At 45.7% G+C, this 20086-nt stretch overlaps 1 protein-coding gene across 1 annotated transcript in view; it reads right to left on the minus strand.

Moving 5' to 3' along the window:
- Positions 1-5044: 5044 nt before the first annotated feature.
- Positions 5045-20086, minus strand: part of LOC140205437 (glycogen [starch] synthase, muscle-like) — a 91681-nt gene continuing 76639 nt past the window's right edge. Inside the window, exons 15-16 of the mRNA XM_072273038.1 lie at positions 11165-11245; positions 5045-6447 (exon numbers count right to left, since the gene is read on the minus strand). Coding sequence (XP_072129139.1) covers positions 5704-6447; positions 11165-11245 — 825 coding nt within the window. The 3' untranslated portion in view covers positions 5045-5703. The remainder of the gene's footprint in view (positions 6448-11164; positions 11246-20086) is intronic.

A 20086-nucleotide genomic window follows, 5' to 3' on the forward strand; every position in this document is an offset into this window, starting at 1 on the left:
GTGCCCCCCCCATACCAGACGGTGACGCAAACATTTGATCGCTCTCCACTGTCCCTCTGTAGAGATTAACACAATGACAAAAACACGAGAGATTCTGCTGATGCTGGAACAAGTACAAAATGTTAGAGGAACTCAGCAGGTCAGGCAGCATCTATGGAGGGAACTAAACAATTGATGTTTCCAGCCGAGACCCTTCATCTGAAATGCCTGCTTCGCTGCCGCTGCTACTGTGTGGTAACCGGAATCTCCGGAGCTGAAGGCCCCGAATCCTCGGCTTTGCTTGTTTCAGTGGCCGGGGAGAGGTCGAAGGCGCTCGGCAGAGGATGGCGCTCAGGAGGCTGTATCGGAGGGGCTGGTCGGAAGCTCGAAGTTTTCGGACGGATGGGTTCAGTCTCGGCTGTGGTCGGCTGCTTCCAAGGTATCGGCAAGTTGACGGTGCCTGGAGGTTTATGGCAGGGAGTTTCTCCCTTTTGCTGCCTGCTATCGGGTACTCGGGAGTCGATCGACTCGGGACTTCTGAGACTTTATCTACCATGCCCATGGTTTGTTCTTCATCAAATTATGGTATTGCTTTGCACTGCTGTAACTATATGTTATAATTATGAGTTTCTGTCAGTGTTAGTCTTTGGTCTGTCCTGTTTTCTGTGATATCACTCCGGATATCATTTCATAATGCATGTATGCATTTCTAAATGACAATAAAGAGGACTGAGTGTTCTCATAATCTAATCTAATCTAATCTAATCTAATCTAATCAGGGCTGGATGATTAATTAAGCATGATACCGATGCAAATCTGAGAGAGAGAAAAAAAAAGACAGGTTCAGTTCTCTGTTCTGAGAATTCTCTGTGGAAATACATGGATATTTACCACTTGCTCCTGGTGGCCGCCACAACTTTCTTCACAGAGAGGGAATTTATAATAATTATCATTGTTTTAATGTAGAAGCGTTGGCTTAGAGTCATGAAAAAATACAGCACAGAAACAGGTCATTCGGCTCATCTAGCCAGTGCTGAACCATTCAAACTGCCGAGTCCCATCAGCATGCACCGGGACCATATGGCCCTCCATACCCCTACCACCCATGCCCCTTGAACATTGAAATCAAGCTGGTATGCACCACTTGTGCTGCCAGCTCATCCCACACTCTCACCGCCCTCTGAGTGAAGAAGCTCCCCCTGCCCACCCCCGAGCTCCCCTTAAACTTTTCACCTTTCACCCTTAACCCATGTCCTCTGGTTGTAGTCCCACCCGACCTCAGTGGGAAAAGCCTGCTTGCATTTCCCCCACCTACACCCCTCATAATTCTGTCTACCACTCCTCAGAAGTTACTGTTCTACCTTTAAACGCTGTTGAATTATTGTGACTTCTGAACCACTGGCAGCTCAGTGATGGCCCAGTCCGGAGAGAGAGACATAGACCCAGGATGAACAGTTCACTACATTTTAATAAGACCAACCTCAGAGTTGTATTCTGCATACTTACTTTGATAATAAAACAAATCTTTGAACCTTATCACGCCCTGAACAAGAAGGCACAGCAGTGCTTCACTTCCTAAGATGATTGAGGCAAGTAGGGCTTCCCCCACCCTCCATCTTGAGTGCATTTTACAGGAGCACCATTGAGTTGCAGCTCCATCTGGAATGGGAGCAGTTGAGCATCGGACAAGAAATCCCTACACAGGACTGTGAGAACAGCTGAGAAGATCAGAGGGGTCTCCCTACCATCCATCAGGAACATTTATCAGGAGCGCTGTGTACTCAGGGCCCTTGATCCCACCCACCCATCCATCCAGCCAGGCAGGAGACTCCGATGCATAAAAATGAGAACGGTCAGGAAGGGAAACAGTTTCTTCCCTCAGGCCGTTAGGCTTCTGAACTCCCTGCCGCATGGTATTCGAGGTGTCACTGGTTAACCTGTTCCATACCTTACAATATTTAATAGTAATGCACTTTAGTTTGCTATTTATGTGTGAGTCATCTGTAGATTTTATCCGTACCTTCATAAGTTATTGTGTGTTATGTGTACTACTGTGCTTTACACCCTGGTTTGGAGAAATGTTGTCTTATTTCTATATACATTATAAGGTTATATATGTTATATACATGTATATAGTTAAATAACTTGACTTGACTTTAATAAGAACAAGGGAAGATAATAAAGCCTAGGCCAACCGGCATTCAGCAGATCTGCAACCTGCCACACTCCCTGAGGGAGGTATTCCTCTGCAAGGAAGCTGCCGTGAGACAATGCCCAGAGATACTGTCACTCTGACATTTCCGTTTCAGAGCAGAGAAATGCTGTGGTTAAAGGGGATGCCTTGTTGATGGTGACAGCTGCTTGTTGGCAGAATGCAAACCAAGTTATTCCAACTGACGCCAGTTTATTTTTGTAAGTTGACTGGAGGAACAGAGATATCCATGAGCTGGTTTCTCTGATTCCCACAGATTTCTGTCTCTCGCTGACGTATTCACATTCCCGTGCTTGGTAACTGTGGATCAAAGATGCCAGCTCGCATTCACTGGGCACCAGCACTGGGAACCTGCTAGAAGAGCTCAAGGAAGGGGAGCAGGACACCACCCAGCCCCTCAGACCTATTCCACCACACAAAAGGATCATGGCTGATCCACCCAACCAGAATCAGATCTACTATCACCAGCATACATCGTGAAATTTGTTAATGGTGCAATGCAATACATGATAATAGAGAGAAAAAGGAGAACTGTGAATTACAGTAAGTATATTTATTAAATAGTTCAATAAGTAGTGAAATAATTAGGAAATAAAAGAATAGTGAGGTAGTGTTCACGGGTTCAATGTCTAATCAGAAATCAGATGGCAGAGGGGAAGAAACTCCCTGAATCGTTGAGTGGGGGTCCTTAATGATGGACGTCACCTCCCTGAAGATGACCTGGATACTCTGCAGGCTAGTGCCCATGATGGGGCTGGCTAACTTTACAACTCTCTGCAGTTTACTTCAATCCTGTGCAGTAGCCCCCCTTCCCCATACCAGATGGTAATGCAGCCAGTTAAAATGCTTTCGACAGTACACCGGTAGAAATTTGCAAGTGGTTCTTGGTAACATACCAAATCTCCTCAAACTCCTAATAAAACGTAGCCACTGTCTTGCCTTTTTCATAGCTGCATCAACATGTTGGGTCCAGGTTAGGTCCTCAGAGATACTGACATCCAGGAACTTGAAATTGCTCCCTTTCTCCACTTCTGATTCCTCTGTGATGATAGTTGTGTGTGTTCCCTCGTCTGACCCTTTCTGAAATCCACAGCCAGTTCTTTGGTCTTACTGATATTGAGTGCAAGCTTGTTGCTGAGATACCACTCAACTAGCTGGTATGTCTCGCTCCTGTATGCCCTGTCACCATCTGAGATTCTGCCAACTATGGTTGTATCGTCAGCAAATTTATAGATGGCATTTGGGCTGTGCCTAGCCGCACAGTTATGGGTGTAGAGAGAGTAGAGCAGCGGGCTAAGCACACACCCCTGAGGTGTGCCAGTGTTGATTGTCAGCACAGAGATGTTACTTCCAACCTGCACAGATTGTGAACTTCTAGTTAGGAAGGCGTGGATCCCGTTGCAGAGGGAGGTACGGAGGCCCAGGTTCTGGAGCTTTTCAATCAGAATTGTAGGAATGATGTTGGAATCCATGTTCGTTGTATACCCTTTCACAATAACCCTCAATTTCCCCACTGGTCAGATATCTCGCTACCTGAGCCTTAAATGTGATCAAGGACTGTGGCAAAGAATTCTGAAAACACACAACCAGCAATGAAGGAACAAAATCCTTCCTCATCACAGTCTCAAGTGGGTGCATCCATTTCCCCCCACAGTGCCCTCATTTCTGAGATCTCTGTATTTACCCTGAGTAAACCACACACACACTGTATGTTTCTCAGTAGGGAAATTCTGTAGATGCAGAACATCTGAAAAATAAACCTGTAGATGACGACGATATGAAATGATGGGCTCAGTTTTAAAAACAAAATAAATTTTATTCATAATAAAAATACTTACAAGAATAAACAGTCCACTGCCTTTTCATTCTTTTCACACATGGTCATACTGTTCGGTTACATTCATACATATTAATAGTTCTGCTGCCACTCATGTAGCACCCTAGGGTGGTGTTCTATCTACTACAATAATTGAGGAGCTTTCTCCCCCCCACAGCCCCTCCCTCTCCAGTAGGAGAACCCTACATTGTGGTTTCAGTGCGTCCCTCAGCACGTACTCCTGCAGCCGAGAGTGTGCCAGTCGGCAGCATTCTGCCACGGACATCTCCATGTGCTGGTAGATCATCAGATGCTGTTTGGTCGGCCCAAAATTTTTGATGTTTGCCTCTGTGTGCATCCCCGGGAACAGCCCGTAGATCAGGCAGTCTTCTGTCATGCAGCCACAGGCTCTTTCATCTTTCTCCGCACCCTCAGTCAGCAAAGAGGTGAGGTACCTCAGCAACGATGGGCTCACTGCTCAGTCCGGAAGCCTGCAGCGTTCCTGACTGGAGACGAAGAGTTGCTGCCGAGTCCGCAGCTCACAGCAGTGGCAGCTGGTACACAAACGCTTGTGGACTTGGGGCACGGGTAGACTGTCGACTGTTCTACCATTCAACAGGATCACAAATTGACGTTAAGCGACTCCAGCTACCCACAGCAACTTCCCACCCCTTGCTTATTAATTAGCTATGTACCTCTGGGAAATAAGAACAGCTAATAACTATAACTAAATAGCATTAAATAAAGAAGAATGCAGCAACTATTGAAATGGTATTAATTGTAACTACCTGGCATAAAGGAGGCAACACACACAAAACGCTAGAGGAACTCAGCAGGCCAGGCAGCATCTACGGAAGAGTGTTTTGGGCAGAGACCCTTCATCAAGTGAGTCCTGTTTACTCTTTTCCATAGATGCTGCCGGGCCTGCTGAGTTCCTTAAGCATTTTGTGTGTGTTGCTCAGATTTCCAGCATCTGCAGATTTTCTCTTGTTCAACGTAAAGGAAGTGTTGATTTGAAAGTGATTCTCCCCGGGGAAATAGGGGTAAGGCGAAACACCATGGTCTCAGTTGTTGTGTCATGTGAAGCTCTGGGGTGCAGCTTACCTCCTGGGAGACCACACATCCAGAAAGTGTCGTCAGTCAGAATCGCTGGAGTCCCAGTGTGCAGAACCCAAGCAGCAGCCGCAGTTCTACAGTGCACCTAGCAAGCTGAGAGCTACATGCCCAGTGTGTAGGTAGGGGTAGTATGGGTGACCATTAGACCAGGAGTGTACAAAGATTCCCCGAGCTCATTTCATCGGAGCCAGGGTTGTGGATTCACAGTAACTGTCGAGAAATTAGCCTCAGCCAAACTGGAACTGTCACACTGATGGAGAGTTGAATATCACTAAACCCCGGCGACATCAGCAGTCACTCCTCCCATGCCAACAGTAACAAGGTGGCCAAAGCTGGAACTCATGCAACCTCAACTGAATCAAAATTGTATTGCCTCTGATTAGTCTGATTAAGGATGGTCAATTGCCAAGGGAATGTTGCAACGGTCAGCACCACAGTTTATTGAAAATTGTACTTTGCTTCTCGTTCCATTTGGATGGATTTGAGTTACACTCTGTCAGGTTAAAGGAAGAGAGCAGTCACAATGTGCTGATGTGAACCTTCCTTGGTTTCTTTGGATTTACTTGGCATATGAGGATCATCAGATTCCACCAGGCTTGGTTGACTTGCTCGAGCTACTGGGATTGGTGGGTTTGCTGGGATTGGTGGGATTACTTGAGCTACTGGGATTGGTGGGTTTGCTGGGATTGGTGGGATTACTTGAGCCGCTGGGATTGGTGGAGTTGCTTGAGCTGCTGGGATTGGTGGGATTACTTGAGCCGCTGGGATTGGTGGAGTTGCTTGAGCTACTGGGATTGGTGGGATTACTTGAGCCGCTGGGATTGGTGGAGTTGCTTGAGCTGCTGGGATTGGTGGTACTCAAGCTGCTGGGATTGGTGGGTTTACTTGAGCTGCTTGGGTTGGTGGGATCGGCAGGGTTGGTGGGATTACTTGGGCTGCTGGGATCAGCAAGTTTGGTGGGATTAGTAGGATTAGGATTTGTGGGATTGGGATTACTCCAGCTGCTGGGATCTGTAAAATTGCTTGGGCTGGTGGCTTCAGTGGGCATGGTGGGATAGGCAAAGATGTTGTCATCGATAGGCCTGCTGGACCTTCTAGAACTACTGATGCTGGGATTGGCTGATGCCGCAATGGATTCCGCGATACTTCTTTTCAGATCAGGGAGGAAGTCCATGATGGACTGCTGCTTGATACTTGAATGATCTTTCTCAGCCTCCCCTTCCTCAGTATATTGTTCATCTTCAGTGTTACGGTAGTGAGAAGTGGCGTGGACAGACAAGACTGGGGTCACAGGGAACAATGATAAGTCTGAGACGTGGTAAATCTGAAACAAAGTACAATGATAATTGGTCACTATTTTAGATATAGGTAATTATATTAATTAGCTTTATACATCAAAAATTCCATTATAGAGTCATGTAGTACAGGAAAAGCCCATCATGGCCGTGATGATCATTTGGTACCCATCTGTTCTAATCCCACTGAAAAGCATGTTGTCACTGGCCTTCTGCACTTTAGTGATTCAGCTGCACGTCGAGAAGCTTGTTAAGTGTGGCGAGTGTCTCTGCCTTCAGTACTCTCCGAACTCCAAGCACTCAGCGAAGAAATTCCCCTGGTTATTCCAGATGGGAGTGCGTCACAGCAATGCGTCAGCCGTGCTCCAGAACACAACAGCCGCAGCACGTCGTCTCCTACAAATAGAGTGGGGAAGTGCAAGAGCCCTGAGAGGGAAGTGAGTTACTAACCACACCGATGAATTGTTTCCCAAGCTTCCATTCTGGACCTGCTCGTGGAACTCGTAGCGGAAGGGGGGAAAGAAAGCTGGAGAAGACATTCAGAAGGCTCTCAGAGAAGTTGGACGACTGACTGTGCAGTGGGTCTGGTGACTCTGGTTCAACACTAATCACCAGGTACAGGAGAACCCTGAAAGATCTATAATTATATTAAGAGCAAACGGGGTAACTCGGGAGAGAATAGGTTCCTCAATGATCAGTGTGGAGCTACAGAAGATGGGTGAGGTCATGAGCGAATAGCTCTCTATATTTACCTTGGAGGTCAGGGAGGTCAGTGAGTCCAGGGGAGAGACAGTAATATCGTGAAACATTTAGATGTTATGAAAGGAATAAAGAATTGAAGGGACACACATAAAAGTTGCTGGTGAACGCAGCAGGCCAGGCAGCATCTCTAGGAAGAGGTGCAGTCGCTGTTTCAGGCTGAGACCCTTCATCAGGACTAACTGAAGGAAGAGTGAGTAAAGGATTTGAAAGTTGGAGGGGGAGGGGGAGATCCAAAATGATAGGAGAAGACAGGAGGGGGAGGGATGGAGCCAAGAGCTGGACAGGAGATAGGCAAAAGGGATACGAGAGGATCATGGGACAGGAGGTCTGGGAAGAAAGACAAGGCGGGGAGGGACCCAGAGGATGGGCAAGGGGTATATTCAGAGGGACAGAGGGAGAAAAAGGAGAGTGAGAGAAAGAATGTGTATAAAAATAAGTAACAGATGGGGTACGAGGGGGAGGTGGGGCATTAGCGGAAGTTAGAGAAGTCGATGTTCATGCCATCAGGTTGGAGGCTACCAGACGGAATATAAGGTGTTGTTCCTCCAACCTGAGTGTGGCTTCATCTTTACAGTAGAGGAGGCCGTGGATAGACATGTCAGAATGGGAATGGGATGTGGAATTAAAATGTGTGGCCACTGGGAGATCCTGCTTTCTCTGGCGGACAGAGCGTAGGTGTTCAGCAAAGCGGTCTCCCAGTCTGCGTCGGGTCTCGCCAATATATAAAAGGCCACATCGGAAGCACCAGACACAGTATATCAACCCAGCCGACTCACAGGTGAAGTGTTGCCTCACCTGGAAGGACTATTTGGGGCCCTGAATGGTGGTAAGGGAGGAAGTGTAAGGGCATGTGTAGCACTTGTTCCGCTTACACGGATAAGTGCCAGGAGGGAGATCAGTGGGGAGGGATGGGGGGGACGAATGGACAAGGGAGTCGCATAGGGAGCGATCCCTGCGGAATGCAGGGGGGAGGGAGGGAAAGATGTCGCGTAGGGAGTGATCCCTGCGGAATGCAGAAAGAATTGAAGGGCCTCAGTCCAAAAGGTCAACTGTTTATTCCTTTCCACAGATGCTGCCTGACCTGCTGAGTTCCTCCATCATTCTGTGCGTGTTACTTCGACTTTCCAGCACCTGCAGAATCTTTTGTGTTGATGACATTAAGAAAGAAGAAGTGCTGGCTGTCTGAAGGTGCATAAAGGCAGATAAATCCTAGAGACCTGACCAAGTGCACCCTCAGGTGCGTGGGAGGGAAGAGATCTCTGGAGACTTGGCTGGAGATTTATTTGATCTCCCCTAGCCATGTGCGAGACACCAGAAGACAGGAGCTGACTAATGTCACCCTCTCCTTCCTGGCATTTTTCTTGTGCACTTTTCTCTGGACCTTCTCCAGAGTCAACAAATCTTTACTGCAGCTCAAAACTGCTCACAGACTGGTGTTGGGACTATCACTGTTTGCCATTTACATTAATAATGTAGATATGAATGTAAGAGAAATGATTTGCAAGTTTACAGATTTCATGAAGATTGGTTGTTGTAGTTGATTGTGAAGAGGAGAGGCTCAGTTTACAGGAAAATATTGATCAGTTGTTAAAATGAGCAGAACACAACAGATGGAATTTAATCCTGATAAGTACAAGGGAGGACCAATAAGTGCAGGACATACATGGTTAACTGCAGGACTCTCAGAAGTATCAAGGAACAGAGGGAGCTTGGGATACAAGTCTAAAGATCCCTGAAGGTGGGGGTGCAGGTAGATAAGGTATATGAAATGTTTGACTCAGTCTGCTGGAGTTAAAATATAAAAGCTGGAGGTTTATGGAAAACTTTGTTAAAGATTGGTTAGGCCACAGTATGTGTGTTCATGCTGTGTGACGTTCTGTCTGTTATACCACAGGAAGGACATGACTGTACTGGAGAAAGTCTCAAGCCTGCTATGGGCGGATGAAGCATGTAGTTTTGCGAAACTGGAGTGGCTGGTCTTGTTTTCCTTGGGTGAGGGGGAGAGATTTGGAGGAGAAGTCTAAGGAGGAACATATTTACTTAAGGAGAGGCTGGGATCAGGAACCTGAGAGCCTGAGGAAGCAGAGAGTCTCAGTGCATTTAAGAGGTATCTAGTTCAACAGTGGTCAGTTACACTGGACAACAGAGATCAGTTCGTGAATACTTTTGTATGGATCTTATGGAATTTTGGCTGCTGATTGTGAAGATCACCACAATATTTCCCTATCACACACACACCGGAGTTTGAAATTGTCCATATTTGTCATTTCAATTCATAATCCAAGTCAGAATAACTGATGCCATAATTAAGGAAGGGATTTTTGTTGGTCCACAAATCAAACAGGTCATCAATGACAGGCAATTCCAAGAACTTGTAGAGGGACTGGAGAAAATTGTATGGAATGCATTGAAGGGTGTTGCTGAGATTTTTCTTGGCAACTACAGAGCACCAAGCTACATTCAGCCAGTTGACAGCATGCTTCAAGGATACAAAACTATAAAGTACATGTCACTAAAGATTCATTTTCTTCATTCCCATTTAGACTTCCACCTTGCAAATCTTGGCACTGTCAGTGCTGAGCCTGGTGAAAGGTCTCACCAGGACATTGTTGTCGTGGAGAAACAGTATCAGGGCAACTGGAATCCATCAATGCTGGCTGATTATTGTTGGACATTTAAGTGAGAAGCTTCATATACTGAGTACAAATGAAAATAATCAACAGAACATTTTTAGCTTAGTTGAGCTGAGCAAAGCATCAGCACTATTATGCAATTAATCACATTATATTCAATAAAAATTAGTTTTTCTCCAAATTCCTATGCAATACATGTAGTCTTAAACTATATTTGAGTCCAAGTGGTCTACAAAAGACAAAACGAAATCTGAGGAAGCAACACTTTTGAAAAAACTTGTTGACTGCTGTGTGGTCCAAGTGCTGGGAAATGGGACTTATTTAGTTAGGTACTTGGTTGTTGGTATGGGTATGCGAGTGGGGGGAGGGGGTTGCTGAAGAGCCTGTTTCTGTGCTGTATGACTCAACTATATCTCAATTTCATCTCTCCAGGACTAACATAATCTATAGGTCATATCAGCCTCCCTCTACTTCCTGAATACGTGTTGCCTGGAAGATGAAGTTTCTAATGTTCCATGTAGTTGAGCCAGGCAGCCAGAAATTCCATCTGTAGAATCCTAACCAGTTGCTTATCTTTATTCCAAACTATGACTTAAAGCTTACCCACCTCCACCTCCAGAATGTTCAGCATCTCTCGATGACCAGAACTTGTATGAAGCGTTTTACCAACTACTGAAGATCCTGCATCACTACTTTATCTATCTCTGAAGTTTTCTGTTTCTAGCCCCAAGTTTAGGAAGGTTGCTGGGAAAGGGGAATTGGGATTGAGGAGATCAGAGCTACTGGACTTCAGGGAAATTGGGGAACACAGTAAATAAGGGAAGAGGAAATGGGATTGGCAGGTAGGGCTGTAGGGATTGGGAAGATGGGGGTTGAGTAGGAGAACGGTTACTAGGGACAACGGGAAAGGACTGGGAAGTGTGAAAAACAAACTCAAAACAGGATTCAGCAAAGGGACAGAGGGAAAAGCGATATAGAAAGTGAAAGAGTTCGGGGACAGCAGATGTAGGGTTTGAGGATTGGGAAAGGCATGAGAACAGGAGTCTGTGAATGGAGATGCTATTCATGGATTTTAGGATGGGATGTGATTGGGAGGGGGAAAGAGTGACATTTGGGGAAGGGGAGATGAGAGACCAGATGGAAAGATAGGGAAAGAAAGGCAGGAACTGGTCAACATAACTACAGATGGAAGACAGTGGGAGATGAATGTTTTATTGTTTATTGGAAAGATACCATCTCTGGCCACTGACATGGTAAGTGTGGATAATATCTGGGAGAGGGGCAGACTTTTTCCTCCTCAAGCTTCTCTTTGATTCCTAGTGCAGTTTTATTAATTTATTTTGTTACTTACACTTGAAACTCCTAACACGTTGCGGCTGAATTCATTGGGGAAAGCTTTGGCAAGAGCCAGAAGCCTGGCATGATTGTAATACTGAAAGAAAAAGGGTAAGTACACAGTTTAAATGAATTGGGGAAAATAGCCCTCTCATTCCTCCTTCCATTCACACATCATTTCACCCCTTCCATTCATGTCTGCCCACTCCCCCAATCACCCTTCCCTCTCCCCCACTCTATTCACCCCTCATTCTAAGCATTCATACCATTCTTCCCTTTTGACACACTCCTCACATCATCATCATGTGCTGTGTTGTAAGACGGAGGTGATTGGTCTTTGACCATGATTGCTCTTGGCAAATTTTCTACTAAGGTAGTAGACACCTTCTGGGCAGTGTCTTTACAAGACAGATGACCCCAACCATTATCAATACTCTTCAGAGATGGCCTGCTTGGTGTCAATGGTCACATAGCCAGGACTTGTGATGTGCACCAGCTGCTCATATGACCATCCACCACCTGCTCTCATGGCTTCACGTGACCCTGATCAGGGGGGCTAAGCAGGTGCTACACCTTGCCCAGGGGTGACCGGTGGACTAGCGGAGGGAAGGAGCACCTTACATCTCCTCCAGTAGATAAGTACCTCCACCCTGCCACTCCTCTCTACAAACCTTAAATCAGTAAGTTTCAAAATGATCATGAAAGGGGACGGGAATAGTCCAAAACCTAACTGTCTGAACTGAGCAAAGCTCAATTTCAAAATCATGAGATGGTATCCAGACATTGTAAACCGGGAGTGATTTCTTGTTGGAAAATTTACCTCCAAAAGTCCTCTAAAGGTAAAGTAGTGAGAGCTGTAGGCCAACATGTTCTCACAAGACTGAAGGGTAAGAACAGCAAGTTTACAGACTGGACTCTGGATTAAAGGATCTTGAGGATTTGATACAGAAATATATGGTACTGTAGGTCCAGAGAACTGAAAGTAGGGAGAGGCCCTTCAAGAAGATAGAGAGTGCAAGGGAGTTTGAAAAAATTATGAGGGCAGAGAGGGTTGATGAAATATCACTGACAGATACAATCCTGAAGCATTTCATGTATTGTAACGTAGAGGATACAAAAGCCCGACAGCATGTACCACCAGGCTCAAGGACAGCTCGGTCCCACCATTATATGACTACTGAATGGCCAACTAGTACAATAATGTGAACACTCGACCTTCCTCTTCAACTGAATCCTCAATTCCTAACTGGAAGACCAAAGTCTGTGCGGATTGGAAATAACATGTCCACCTTGCTGATAATCAACACTGGTAAACCACAAGGATGTATGCTTAGCCCACTGCTCGACTTTCTCTACATCCATGACCATGTAGCTAGGCACAGCTCAAATGCCATCTATAAATTTGCTGAGGACACAACTATTGTTGGCAGAATTTCAGATGGTGACAAGAGGGCGTACAGGTGCGAGATACATCAGCTCATTGGGTGGTGTGTCAGCAATAACTTTGCACTCACTGTCAGTAAGACCAAAGAACTGATTGTGGACTTCAGAAAGGGTAAGAGGAGGGAACAAACAACCTGTCATCAGAGCGGGATCAGAAGTGGAGAGAGTGAGCAATTTCAAGTTCCTGGGTGTCAATATCTCTGAGGATCTATCCTGGGCCCAACATATCAATGCAGCTACCAAGAAGGCACAACAGCAGCTATATTTCATTAGGAACATAGAACAGTACTGCACAGGAACAGGGCATTCGGCCCACAATGTTGTACTGAACCAGCTAAAAAGCAAATCAAAAACAACCAAACACTAATCCCTCTTACCTACACCATGTCCTTCCATCTTCCTTACATCTATGTGCCTATCCAAATGTCTCTTAAAAGCCTCTAATGTATTTGCCTCTATCACCATTCCAGGCATCCACCACTCTCTGAGTAAAAAAACTCACCCCTCACATCCCCCTTGAACCTACCCCCTCACCTTCAATGCTTGCCCGCTGGTATTAGACATTTTAGTTTGAGGAGATTTGGTATGTCACTAAAGACACCCACAGCTTTCCACAGAAGCACTATGGAGAGCATTCTAATTGGCTGCATCTGGTATGGGGGGGGGTTGTTGTGGGTCTGCTGCACAGGTTGAAATAAGCTGCAGAGCATTGTGAACCTAGCTCCATCATGGATGCTAGCCTCTGTAGGGTATTCAGGACATATTCTCATTCAGGCGCCTCCATCATTCAGGTCTCCCATCACCCAGGACATGCCCTATTCTCATTGCTACCATCAGAAAGGAGGTATATACTTACTGTAATTCACTTCTTTCCCCTCTATTATTACATACTGCATTGCACTGCTGCCACAAAGACAACAAATTTCATCATATATGCCAGAGATGTTAAACCTGATTCTGATGATCTGCCCCATCACGACCTTACACCTTATTCTTGCTGATGCACTATCAATTACTCCACAAGACTGGAAGTAGAGTAAATACTGAAAGGCTTTTATTGACAGTAAAATGGATCCCCGTCCATGCTGTATGTCTGTCCTGGACTGTGGGAGGAGCAGTGACACAATTGCCTTTATACAGGACTCTGTGGGAGGAGCCACAGGTGCAGTCAGCAGAGGGGCATGTCCAGACAGGTAACCCACTTACAACCTATATACATGGTTCACCACAGTTGCCTACACTACACTTTCTCTCCTGTAACACTTTTTTCTGCATTCTGTCATTGCTTTCCCTTGTATTATCTCAGTGCACTGTTATGATGAATTAGGAATGTCCCACAGAGCAAAGTTTTTCACTGTATCTCGGTGTATGTGACAATAATAAACCAACAATTGATACCAATAATTAGCAACGATTTGTTGGTGGTAGATCTTGTCTGACTAATTTAATTGGGTTGCTTTTGATGAGGTAGCTAAATGTATTGACGAAAGTAATGTGGTTGATGTGTGTTACAGACATCATTGAAGCCTTTGACAAGGTCCCACATGATGATTAGTCTAAAACAGGGATTCCCAACCCTTTTTCATGCCATGAACCCCTACCATTAACCGAGGGGACCGTTGGGAACCCCTGGTCTGAAAGGTTAGAGCTCATGGGATCCAATACCTCAAAACTGGTTCAGTTTAGGAGATAGGATGGTGGTGTAAGTGTTTGAGCAGTTCGAGTTCATAGGACTAGATGTTTCAATCCCTTTGATAAGCAGATCCTAACTCGGGTCATAGCATAGAGAGCTTGAGGTGGGACTTGGTGGGTGGCAGATGCTTCCCAGGGGTCATCAGGTGGGCACTCCCTTCTTAGATGCTTCATTGGCTTAAGACCAGAAGACAAAGGAGCAGAAGTCGGCCATTTGGCCCATCGAGTCTGCTCCGCCATTTTAAGTCCACTACATCTCCAGAGGGCTCAACTGTGCAAGCCGGCATTCCAGATGCACACCCACTTCACATCTGGCCACCCATGGGTCATTTTAGGGCCCAGTGGCCGTCACTCCTCTTCATCCATAACCAGCGGCTGCTTCGCTCGGCTACCTCCGAGAGTTCTTTTATAGCTTGCCGCTGGCCCTAGCCTCGGGCTCCCAATCCGTTCAGCCATCTGACCATGGAAGGAGCCACAAATACTCTGCACAAGAATTGATTGCTGCTCATAGGATCCCCTATTTTCATTGTTTATATTAATGAATTCGATGTCAATTGAGGTGCTATGATTAATAAGTTTGTGGATGATTGGTTTTGTTGTTGATAGTGAGGGAAATATCAGGTTATAGAATGATGTAGATCAGCTGGTAAATTGGACAGAACAATGGCAGAAGGAATTGTCCCTGACAGGTGTAAGGTGATAATTTTGGCAGGGTCAGATAAGGTAGGGCAGGGCAAAAATCAAAAAGGGCCACTTTTCAACATAATTGTATAAGGGCTAAGAGTGTTGTAAAAGCAAGCCTGAAGGCTTTGTGTGTCAATACAAGGAGCATTCATAACAAGGTGGATGAATTGAACGTGCAGATAGTTATTAATGAATATGATATAGTTGGGATCATGGAGACATGGCTCCAGGGTGACCAAGGATGGGAACTCAACATTCAGGGATATTCAATATTCAGGAGGGATAGACATGAAAGAAAAGGAGGTGGGGTGGCATTGCTGGTTAGAAAGGAGATTAACGCAATAGAAAGGAAGGACATTAGCCGGGAGGATATGGAATCGATATGGGTAGAGCTGCATAACACTAAGAGGCAGAAAACATTGGTGGGAGTTGTGTACAGGCCACCTAACAGTAATAGTGAGGTTGGGGATGGCATTAAACAGGAAATTAGAAATGTGTGCAATAAAGGAACAGCAATTATAATGGGTGACTTCAATCTACATATAGATTGGGTGAACCAAATTGGTAAGGGTGCTGAGGAAGAGAATTTCTTGGAAAGTATGCGGGATGGTTTTCTGAACCAACATGTTGAGGAACCAACTGGAGAGCAGACCATTCTAGACTGGGTATTGAGCAATGAGGAGGGGTTAGGTAGTAATCTTGTCGTGTGAGGCCCCTTGGGCAAGAGTGACCATAATATGGTGGAATTCTTCATTAAGATGGAGAGTGATATAGTTAATTCAGTAACAAAAGTTCTGAACTTAAAGAAGGGTAACTTTGAAGGTATGAGACGTGAATTAGCTAAGATAGACTGGCAAATGATACTTAAAGGGTTGACGGTGGATATGCAATGGCAAGCATTTAAAGATCGCATGGATGAACTACAACAATTGTTCATCCCAGTTTGGCAAAAGAATAAACCAGGGAAGGTTGTGCACCCGTGGCTGACGAGGGAAATTAGGGATAGTATCAATTCCAAAGAAGAAATATACAAATTAGCCAGAAAAAGCAGCACACCTGAGGACTGGGAGAAATTCAGAGTCCAGCAGAGGAGGACAAAGGGTTTAATTAGGAAAGGGAAAAAAGATTATGACAGAAAGCTGGCAGGGAACATAAAAACTGACTATAAAAGCTTTTATAGATATGTGAAAAGAAAAAGACTGGTTACAACAAATGTAGGTCCCTTACAGTCAGAAACAGGTGAATTGATCATGGGGAACAAGGACATGGCAGACCATTTGAATAACTACTTTGGTTCTGTCTTCACTAAGGAGGACATAAATAATCTTCCGGAAATAGTAGGGGATCGAGGGTCTAGTGAGATGGAGGAACTGAGGGAAATACATGTTAGTAGGGAAGTGGTGTTAGGTAAATTGAAGGGATTAAAGGCAGATAAATCCCCAGGGCCAGATGGTCTGCATCCCAGAGTGCTTAAGGAAGTGGCCTAAGAAATAGTGGATGCATTCGTGATAATTTTTCAAAACTCTTTAGATTCTGGACTAGTTCCTGAGGATTGGAGGGTGGCTAATGTAACCCCGCTTTTTGAAAAAGGAGGGAGAGAGAAACCAGGGAATTATAGACCGGTAAACCTGACATCGGTGGTGGGGAAAATGCTAGAGTCAGTTATCAAAGATGTGATAACAGCACATTTGGAAAGCGGTGAAATCATCGGACAAAGTCAGCATGGATTTGTGGAAGGAAAATCATGTCTGACGAATCTCAAAGAATTTTTTGAGGATGTAACTAGTAGAGTGGATAGGGGAGAACCAGTGGATGTGGTATATTTGGATTTTCAAAAGGCTTTTGACAAGGTCCTACACAGGAGATTAGTGTGCAAACTTAAAGCACATGGTATTGGGGGTATGGTATTGATGTGGATAGAGAATTGGTTGGCAGACAGGAAGCAAAGAGTGGGAATAAACGGGACCTTTTCAGAATGGCAGGCAGTAAATAGTGGGGTACCTCAAGGCTCAGTGCTGGGACCCCAGTTGTTTACAATATATATTAATGACTTAGACGAGGGAATTAAATGCAGCATCTCCAAGTTTGTGTATGACACAAAGCTGGGCGGCAGTGTTAGCTGTGAGGAGAATGCTAAGAGGATGCAGGGTGACTTGGATAGGTTAGGTGAGTGGGCAAATTCATGGCAGGTGCAATTTAATGTGGATAAATGTGAGGTTATCCACTTTGGTGGCAAGAACAGGAAAACAGATTATTATCTGAATGGTGGCCGATTAGGAAAAGAGGAGGTGCAATGAGACCTGGGTGTCATTGTACACCAGTCATTGAAAGTGGGCATGCAGGTACAGCAGGTGGTGAAAAAGGCAAAGGGTATGCTGGCATTCATAGCAAGAGGATTCGAGGACAGGAGCAGGGAGGTACTACTGCAGTTGTACAAAGCCTTGGTGAGACCACACCTAGAGTATTGTGTGCAATTTTGGTCCCCTAATCCGAGGAAAGACATTCTTGCCATAGAGGGAGTACAAAGAAGGTTCACCAGATTGATTCCTGGGATGGCAGGACTTCCATATGATGAAAAACTGGATCGACTAGGCTTGTACTCTCTGGAATTTAGAAGATTGAGCGGGGATCTGATTGAAACGTATAAAATTCTAAAGGGATTGGACAGGCTGGATGCAGAAAGATTGTTCCCGATGTTGGGGAAGTCCAGAACGAGGGGTCACAGTTTGAGGATAAAGGGGAAGCCTTTTAGGACCGAGATGAGGAAAAACTTCTTCACACTGAGAGTGGTGAATCTGTGGAATTCTCTGCCACAGGAAACAGTTGCGGCCAGTTCAGTGGCTATATTTAAGAGGGAGTTAGATATGGCCCTTGTGGCTAAAGGGATCAGGGGGTATGGAGAGAAGGCAGGTGCAGGGTTCTGAGTTGGATGATCAGCCATGATCGTACTGAATGGTGGTGCAGGCTCGAAGGGCCGAATGGTCTACTCCTGCACCTATTTTCTATGTTTCTATGTTTCTATATATCATGAATGGAAGGTTTCTAGTGAGGACTGAGGAACAGCAGGTTGTTGGTGTACAAGTCCAGAGATCCCAGCAAGGGCAGTGAAGAGAGAAGTCTTCATAAAACATTGGTTAAACCACACTTGGGCTCCATTGAGCTCGTGGCACAGACGCAGTAGCTTTGTAAGTCCGTAGGGATGGTTTTAGGAACAGAGAGGGGAGTTAGAGGTCGGGTTAGGATTTAAGGACAGGGATGTGGGGGAAGTTAGAGGTCGGGTTAGAATTTAGGGACAGGGATGTGGGGGAAGTTAGAGGTCTGGTTAGGATTTAGGGACAGGGATGTGGGGTAAGTTCGAGGCTGGGTTCAGGTTTAGGGTTAGGATTGTGGAGGTTAGGTCTCCATGCTGCAGCTGAAGTCCAGTGCCATGGACAGGTGACGAAGGACATTTGGAGTCCAGGCCTCAGCTCTGCCTTTGAAGGCCGGTGACATGAACGCCGACGTCCGTGAATGTCAGGTAGTCCCAGGTCGTTGGGTCCTGGGAGTGGCTGTTTGTGCAAGCAGGAGGCGCAAGGGCAGGTCAGACAGTGAGCCCAGAGTTTGAGCTGGAAATTTGGAGTCCCATCATTGCCTAGTTCAGGGGTTGATACTGAGATTAAAGCCCGAAAGTCAATTGGAAATCAGGAAGCTGAGGCCCAAAGGCCAAAGCCTGGAGAACTAGAGTTGGAGTATTGTCCATGTATGTGGGTAGGAGGGAGGAAATGGGCCTGTTTTGCTTTTGTTGTTTTGTTGTTTGTTGTGTTTTGTTTTGTTTTTTTTTGTTCTGTTTTGTTCTGCCAAGTATTGTGGGATCCTTGGGTGTGTTGGCTTGTAATGCAAATAATCCTTTTTACTGTACATGTGATGTACACATCTGAATCTGAGTATTGTGCACGATTCTGATCACTGCATTATGTGATTGTACTGGAGTGGGTGCCGAGGGGATGTACCGGGATGCTGCCTGGGATCAAGCAGCTCAGTTTTGAGGACAGACTGGATTTTTTTTCCCTGAAGTGAAAGGGGCACCTGATAGCGGGGCATAAATATGGTAGACAGTAAACATGGGAGGTTCTGCAGATGCTGGAAATCCAGAGTAACGCAGACAAAATGCTGGAGGAACTCAGCAGCTCAGGCAGCGTCTATGAAAATGAATAAACAGTTGATGTTCCAGGTCGAGATCCTTCATCAAGACTGGAAAGAAAGGGGAAAGACAACAGAATAAAAAGGTGTGGGGAAGATAGCCAGAAGGTGATGGGTGAAGCCAGTTGTGTGTGGGGGGGGAGGGGGGGAAGATAAAGGGCTGGAGAGGAAGGAATCCGATAGGAGAGGAGAATGGAACATAGGAGAAAGGAGAGAAGGCAGGGTACCGGGGCAGGTGATAGGCAGGTAAGGAGATCAGGCAAGAGGCCAGATTGGGGAATAGAAGAGGGAAGGGGGAGGGGAAGAGAAAAAAATTACCAGAAGGAGAAATTGATGTTCAGCCCATCAGGTTGGAGGCTACCTAGACAGAATATGGTGTGTTCACCACCCTGAGAGGGGGCTCATCATGGCAGAAGATGGCCATGGACCAACACGTCAGAACAGGGAGGAGGATAAAAATCAACATGGTTGGCCACTGGGAAATTCTGCTTTTGGCAGATGAATCGGAGGTGCAAGGAAACTCCTCCTCGTGGCAGGGGTGCTCAAGCCCAAAGGTCATGGGTTGAAGGTGAAAGGTTTTAAGAGTGGACCGAGGAAGATTTTTCTTTACTCATTTTCCAACCTGCAATCCATGGCCTGAGAAGGTGGTGTAGGCAGATACACACATACTCCATCTAGAAAGCTCTGATTCACCAAGGGATATCAAGCTACAGACCAAGCACTGGTAAATGGGATTAAAACAGAAAGGTACTTGTAGGTCAGCGCTGACATGGTGGGTCGAAGGACCTGTTCTATCCACTATAAATGTCTGACTCAGTCCATTTGGGATTCTACTCTTGAGTTACCCAAAGATGCTGGTGAAGGACAGTTTGTTTCTGAAGCTGGTTGCTCTGTTCACAGGGTCACTTTCCTCCACCAGGGGTAGGGGTGACATCAGGTG

Source organism: Mobula birostris, chromosome 11 (assembly GCF_030028105.1).
Source record: "Mobula birostris isolate sMobBir1 chromosome 11, sMobBir1.hap1, whole genome shotgun sequence".
In the NCBI taxonomy this organism is placed as follows: Eukaryota; Metazoa; Chordata; class Chondrichthyes; order Myliobatiformes; family Myliobatidae; genus Mobula; species Mobula birostris.